Below are 8,055 nucleotides of genomic sequence, written 5' to 3'. Positions count from 1 at the left end.
ATTTTCTAATCCTAGGAATGCTGTATTGATGAAATATCTGGATTCGAAATTAAGTTTTGGTCAGAAGGAATTTATATTTTTAATTTGTTATTTTCACTGGACACATAAATTCAGCATGACATGTTTGTTAGGATATTTCCATCTCCGAGACGAGACGATTTGGATTTTCTATCGATAACTTATTATGATGACCTTCAGTCATCCAGCGAACAGGTTGTTTGTTCTCAAATGACATTTTAATTACCTGCTTTCACATGGTCAAATCACACACACACACGTACGCACGCACACGCGCTTTCTCATTTTCTCTCTCTCACACATTGACATCCAATAGCCGATGATTAATAAATTAGTCTCTAGTTGTGTCGTTAAACAAATCAAATCATAACACACACACACAGTCTCTCTCTCTCTCTCTCTCTCTCTCTCTCTCTCTCTCTCTCTCTCTCTCTCTCTCTCTCTATATATATATATATATATATATATATATATATATATATATATATATATATATATTTTTAAGAATTGACCGCAATTATTTTTTGGTTCATGCAAGTATGAACTTTTGTATGACCCGCTACGCGGGCTCATACAATGTGCACATCGTTTTTTCGGTTCATACTTGCATGAACCAAAAAATAAGTTACAGAAGTGAAGTTTCCTACATGATTTCTTTGGCCACCGACCGAGTCTCGTCATGATTAGCGAAGAGGTTGGGGTTTTTGGGTGTGTTTTTAACAAAAAATCAATGCGTATATAATATATATATCTACATGTCTACTCTGCTATAGCATTTTTTTATTAATTTATCGTATAGAATTTGTGTAGCTTTCACGTTTTTTTTTTTCAAGATATCTAAATATGATTGCCAGAATAATCCAGCTTGTTTTACAAAAGTAGTGCGAGTCAGTGGGGGGGGGGGGGGGGGGGGGGGGTAGTAGGCGTGGCTTAATTTTTTTCGGTTCATCGAGATATGAACGAAAAAAAGTAAGTACCTCTGGACCAATCAGATTGCCGTAAAGTATATAGACGCAAATAAAATTTAATTTTATATATATATATATATATATATATATATATATATATATATATATATATATATATGTATATCACAGATATACACAAACTCTTTTTTTCTCTCTCTCTCTCTCTCTCACACACACACACACAAAACGCCAAAAATGCGTGTCTGTCTGTATCTCTGTATTCCCTTTTCCACTGTCACATATAAACTGTCCGTACCAAATGGATGTCAAAAGCTGCCTGAACGTTCATGCTAGCTTGAAAAACACAGTCACAGATTTTTTAACAAAATAAATAGTTCAAAGGATTTATAAATAGGATTTTAACTTTAAAATTGCTGAGACCATTGCATGTGTTCTAAAATTTGAATATCATTGAACAGAAAAGTACGGTAGTGTAGCTTAAAGCTTGGTTTTAAACAAATAAACTACGATTATAATGTAATTAATTTAGTCTAACTTGTTTGGCTAACAGAAAATCGTTTTAAGCCATATTATTATACGCTGAAACAGAACCAATTGATGACCAATAACAAAAATAAGTGTTCTCTAGAAATTATGTAAATTAATAAAACAAATTACTGGTAAATGCATTAAATTCTAAAAGAAGACTAGCCTGAATATGAATTATGTACAATGACTATTACCACACACACACACACACACACACACACACACACACACACGTCTGTGTATGGGCCTTACACCTACCCATTGAGTTGTTTAACTGCTTTGGGTGGGAGCCGGTACCTGGGTGCGAACCCTGTACCTACCACTACGCCACTGAGGCTGGTCCAAATATGTAATAAAAGTTTAATTTTATCAATGTTGGGCTACCACGTTGAACAGTTCTCCTCGGAGTTCTTGTATTTCGGTCCGGTCGTCCTGCAAATCAACAGTAAACAAATCTTGTTTTGTTTAACGACACCACTAGAGCACATTGATTAATTAATCATCGGCTATTGGATGTCAAACATTCGGTAATTCTGACTCGTAGTCATCAGAGGAAACCCGCTACATTTTTCATAATGCAGCAAGAGATCATTTATATGCACTTTCCCATAGACAGGATAGTACATACCATGGCCTTTGTCCAGTTGTGGTGCATTGGTTGGAACGAGAAAAAAAGTTAAATAGATCCCGCCCCTCGGCAGTCAAAAGGCATGCTAAATATTTGAAAAGTGCCATTTTATTACATGGCTTATCACCCTCTAATAATTTTCGTGTAGTCCAAATTACCGTTATAACGTTACTCCAGAGAAAGATCCCTAAATTCGACGCATAGTTGCCAGGTTTATGTTTGATTCCAAAGATAATTCTATATGGATTTAATCTGAATTTGTATCCCAAAGTTTTTTTAAAGATAGGTTCGCTTTGTTTAATGAATGATCTAGTTTTGTCGCAGTGAAAAAAGGCGTGTAAGACTGAGTCCACTCCATCGCGCATGTTTTTCTTCTCTTTCAAGTAACAAAGAACAAACCAGGTACCCCATTTATTCAACGAAATCCCTACCTATATACAATGAACGAGTTCTCGTTGAATGATAAAATATGTATATGTGCATATAGAAGTGTTTGTGCTTGTATCATAATAAATAATGTAGTGCATGCTTGTGTTTTTGTTTCCTTTTAATTTCTTTAGTGTATGTTGTTTAAAAATTATTTACAAAATTCTAAACTGGTTTGCGGGCCTGGCCTCCAAAGCTACAAGCCGGGAGGTCCCGGCCTCTTTTTTTCTACATTTTGTGCATATTTGATCAATAATGATCTGTAATGTTTATTTATTATTATGTAACTGTGCAGTTTGTGATTAACCATCAAGGACAGACATTGACAAAAATAATATAGAAATTTAAAAATATTTCATTATATTCTACAAACAGTGAGATTCACGCAATAACTTTTTTTTAAATTATCACTTGTTGTCTTGACTATACTATTCTCTTGTCGTATCCGGTGGACTGCGCATGTCAGGAAATAAAATGTTCCGGTAAATTGTCAGTGTGTTATGGTTTTCACAATAAATACTTTAGATAGAATTTGTTGATGTTTTCAGATATTTTAAAGGATTTTCAAGTATGCTGACTACTTACTCTCGAAACCCACAAACAAATTTCCGGTTAAACGGTATTTAGAATTGTTTTAATTTTTTTAATTTTGGGTTCCCATTTATCTGCCGAAACATCAATATTATTACCAAAGTAAAAACCTAATATTTTAATCTTATAATTGGACCAAGAGGAGTGTCTTTCTCGTACCTAAGTTTCCCCATTAGAAAACCGTTGGTTTTCTGAAAATTAACTTTAGCTCCAGATGCATGTTCATAAATATAATCTTGAAAAGTTGTTTAACTGAGTCTAAGTCTGATAAGGTTGCGTTACCGTCGTCCGAGTACCCTACCCATTTACTAACGAAGCCATCTTTTAAAGTTATCCCATTAATTTTGGAATCCTCCCGAACAGCTTCGGCCAAAGTTTTAGCTACCAAAATATATAGAACAGTGCTGATCGGGCACCCCTGTTCAATACCCTGAGAAAGATCAAAGAAATTTGATACATTCCCATTTACTTTAACAGCTGATTGAATATCAGTATAACATGTTGTGATAATTTTTATAAAGTTTGGCCCAAAATTAAATTTTTGTAAAACTTTAAACAGAAAATCCCATTCTACTCTTATCTAAGCTTTTGTTTGATCTAAAGAAAGTATTAACCCAGGTAAATTATTACGATTAACATATTCTATTAAGTCTCTTATCAGTGATGCTCCCTCATGAATTGATCTGCCTTTAACTGAACATTTTTGATTTGAGTAAATAATTTTTGGTAAAAATTCTTTAATTCTAGCAAAAACTTTTGTAATAATTTTGTAATCGCTATTTAGTAAAGAAATGGGTCGCCAATTTTTGAGGAATTGTTTTTCGTTACCTTTCCAAATTAGTACAATTACAGCTCGACGCATGCTGAAAGTTAGTTTTTCAAAGGCATCGTTAATTACTTCTACCATATCACTACCAATTAAACCTAAGAAATTCTGGTAGAATTCGGCAGTCAAGCCATCACAGCCCAGTGATTTATAATTGGTAAAACATTTAATCGCGGAAGAAACTTCGTCAAGAGTTATTTCTCCTTCACATTCGTCTGTCTTCGTCACTTAACGTCCGTCTTTTCAGATGTGTTTAATGTTTTGTAAAATTTAGTAGTTTCATTTAAAATTTCGTCTTGTGTGTCAATTACTGTTCCATCTTCGGTTATTAATGAATGCATAATTTTATTTTTAGCTTTTTTGTTTTTCAAGTTTAACAAAATAAGAAGTGCATCTTTCACCTTGTTCAATTTCATTAACCTTAGCCCTAATTCTAGCTCCCTGTACATTAGTTAATTCTGAGTAGTCGTCCAACTGTCCGAGTTCGTCTACATGTAGCTGTGTTAAGAATTTTTCGTCTTGTTATAAGTTATAAATGTAAGTCCGTTCAGTCCTGCGTTTTTTGTTTACAATAATCAACAGTCAGTATTTTAATTTTCTTTTTTACCCAAATCCCACCAAAACAATAAATCATTATAATCGCCCTTTTTGAATTGCCATTGTCACGGGGATCCTATAATACCCGTAACTGAATGAAACACGATTGTCCAAACATCTCTCCTAACTGTATATCTATTAGATCTCTCTGTAACAGGCAGTTATACCCGCTGTGGCTCGTCTCTAGGTATGATCAGAGATACGATCTTATATAAAGTATATATTATAATAGCACGTTTAGTTCACTAGAAAACACAACAAAAACACAATACACTTTGGAATCTGTATTAACCTACGCTGACAAATGTACTGCCGCAGTAGTTAATTAACAACAACAAATAATACAACCCAGAACTGATCACTTAATTAGTTAATCTCTAGGTGTCTAGTTTACACAATATGCTAATCACTTCACCGTGAAACAACACCCACACGTGTGATAATTGAGAAACGCTTCCAGGAGAACTTAATTAATAAAGGAATTACAACTCTATTCCTAACTGGTTAATTTTTAATTAACCCTTACTACTCGTTCAATAACGTGTGATAATTGAGAAACGCTTCCAGGGGAACTTAATTAATAAAGGAATTACAACTCTATTCCTAACTGGTTAATTTTTAATTAACCCTTAACTACTCATTCAGTAACCTTGTAACACAGAATTAATACTGGTACCTATCACAATAAAGACAATAACCTACAGTTTACCTAGGTCCTCTAGGATGACTGGTTAAGCTTTTTATAATTATTTAGGACAGTGAGCCTACAGAATACTGCGTCAGATGACCGGCAGCACCGTCTAAATAATATTGGTATAATACAGTATTAAAATATTTAAAGTCACATCAATCACATCAAGGTTATACACAGAGCAGAAATAAAATTATTTACCAGTCCGGACGGACAGCGATCCCTGGAAGCCTTCCTATGTTTCTCCGCGATATCTCTAAAACCCTAGCTATTTATTCAAAACTCTCAGAGACAGCGAATATCGCCTGGGGGCACAACGCGGTACCTCATCTATCATCTGATATTTCCACCTATCCCAGAGTCGGTATATTTTTCTCAGATCGTCAGACTTAATGACGCCTAGTCGCCAAATCACGGTTGTAAAAACCGCACTCGCGGAGGTATTACGTAACTACTGGCCACCTGGGCTTAAGTGCATATGGAACTGCACACGGCCTTCTAAAACAATTAATATCGCCACAGGCGAAAAGAAATTAAGAGCATGTACCGTCACAGCCATATTTGCCAAAAGTTGTTAATTAGATTTACGTAATTCTTATCTTTCAAAACACTATTATCAAAAGCCCACAGTCCTGGTCCTTTGTTAGTCTTGTCAAAAATAAACTCAACCCATACAAGCTTGTGTGTAAAAGCACTGAGTAACACCAACTTCTTTCAACCCAAAAATAAACTGACCTGAGATTAGAATGCGATCAATGCGTGAACATGTTTTGTATATTTTACTGTTGTATGTGTAAGAGGCTTTAAAATAACAGAAAGCCATATTTTACTTCCTATTTCGAGCCCTGCCTATCTGACAGAATGGTTTACAGGATGGTTGTATACATACAAATGTATATAAATTATTTTTAAAGTATAACATATACATGCAGTTCACAATATACACGGTTTAAGCTGGGTAACAAAACCTACTACGACGGTGCTAATGTCTTTATTCGCTTCTGCGGTTGGGAGGTCACCTTCCACTGCTGGATAGCTAGTCTTGCTTAACGCGTCGCACTCTTTTGGTCTCCCTTTCTGTTCTTTTTTCCTCAGTTGCATGAGCGTTTTCCCAATACAACTTTCTTTGTGAGTGTCGACTCAAATTTTGACATCTGTTTAACCCCAAGTTTGGCCGGGACAGAAAATATGTCGTTCAGTTGAGTTAAAACACTTAACAAATCCTCGTGACTGTTCTCGTCTAAAATTCTCACCAAGTGATAAATAAACAAGGACCCATGAGCCTCATCTCGAAAGGCATCTGAACCAGGTGTGGTTGCAAAGGCTAACAGGAAATCGGAGTCCGTGTGTCGGTCACTGAAATCACTTTGTGGTTCACCTGTTACATCTGAACGCCACAACGAAACTGGTTTTTTTTGGTCATTTCGGCATGCCTGAACGAAAAACATTTTTGGTTTTCCCACCAAGGCACGACACTGTGAGGCAGAAAAGAACTCTTTGATTTTCGATATCGAAACCAGCTCCTCGTCTGTGCCAATAATGGACTTTCCGACTCCATGGGAGGAAATAAAGCAAACGAAACAGTTGTGCTCCGGTTTAACGCCAACAACAGATACGGATTTCAGCTCCTCTAACAGATCCGAGCTCTTCAGATTCTTTTTGATTTCCACCACGAAGCCGAATTTTTCGAACAAACATTTCAGTCTTTCCACGTCCTTTGCGCTACCTTTTCGGGTTGGGCTATTTGTAAAACATTCATTGTTAATAATTAAACAGATGCCTTTTGGATTTGCTTCCATGTCGTAGTATTTGTCACTTCTAGTTCGTATGTCACGGTCTCCATCGTTCGGCTGTTCCTGCATTGTGGAATGCTCATTAATTGCTGAGACACACTCGAAATACAAGTTTAAAAAGAAAATGGAAATTATAAGTCCAATGTAGTAAATCAAAGTCTCATTCAAAGCTATTTGTGGAAACAATCTGCTCATATAAAAAATAATTTCCATCATTTCACGGTAATGCAAAGGTTTTGTTTCAGTATCTTTTTAATAAACGTTTGTTGCCTGAAATCCAGAAAGGAATTCGTTGTGTCCTTGTTTGAATGTCACCTATGTGTAATACAGGAAATGGGTTTCTCCGGGTATGCAATCCAGGAAATAGAAACTTGTTTTGAAACTCGTTTCTCCGGGTATGCAACAATTATTTTAAAGTCGTTGTCTTTCTGTAAACTGTCGTTCGTTAGGTGGAATCCAAGAATTGTGTTCTAGTAGCTCTGCACCTTTTTAAAAATCTCAGTAGTACATCATCTCCATAAAGAATGAAGTGTGACCATGGAAATGTCGAGACCACAGGCACAGCTGGTATACCTTTATTTACGCCGCCGTTTCGTAGTAACTACAAATCCCATGAAATGTCTCTTTACAAACTACTTATTGTAGTTAGATATTACGGACGACTTTGTTAAATATTACGGGGTAACAATCGTCGTCTTGTAGAAACTTCTCGGGCGCCTATGGACTATGACTAAACAGAGTGGCCGTGTCATAACATGGAAATACCCATTTATAAACATGGAAATACCCATAACTAATAATAACATGCACATATTAAATTAAGCTATTCAAACATAATAAATAAAATAAAAAAGATCTAAACGGATATTCCTTTTAGTACACTTACCACGTTTTGAACATTAACTGGATATAAGCACCAAAATAATGTAGAACTGAACTAACTAATTATCATGTTTCGTTCAATACTGTAAGTCAGAAAATATTAGACAGCATAATATTTTAGTGAATTTAGCGAGCTAATATTTCAT

At 35.4% G+C, this 8,055-nt stretch overlaps 1 protein-coding gene across 1 annotated transcript; it reads right to left on the bottom strand.

Annotated features, from left to right (window-relative positions):
- Window positions 1-5,671: 5,671 nt before the first annotated feature.
- LOC121382042 (caspase-3-like) lies at window positions 5,672-7,739 on the bottom strand. Its single transcript, XM_041511517.1, has one exon. It carries the CDS (start codon window positions 7,241-7,243, stop codon window positions 6,326-6,328), a length of 918 nt encoding a protein of 305 aa, XP_041367451.1. The 5' UTR covers window positions 7,244-7,739; the 3' UTR covers window positions 5,672-6,325.
- Between the last annotated feature and the right edge of the window lie 316 nt (window positions 7,740-8,055).

The sequence above is a fragment of the Gigantopelta aegis genome, chromosome 9 (assembly GCF_016097555.1).
Source record: "Gigantopelta aegis isolate Gae_Host chromosome 9, Gae_host_genome, whole genome shotgun sequence".
NCBI lineage: Eukaryota > Metazoa > Mollusca > Gastropoda > Neomphalida > Peltospiridae > Gigantopelta > Gigantopelta aegis.
This window is presented reverse-complemented; position numbering and strand designations above follow the sequence as displayed.

Excerpts from the sequence above, each read along its gene's own strand:
- LOC121382042 (XM_041511517.1), bottom strand. The coding sequence starts at position 7,243 with ATGATGGAAATTATTTTTTATATGAGCAGATTGTTTCCACAAATAGCT.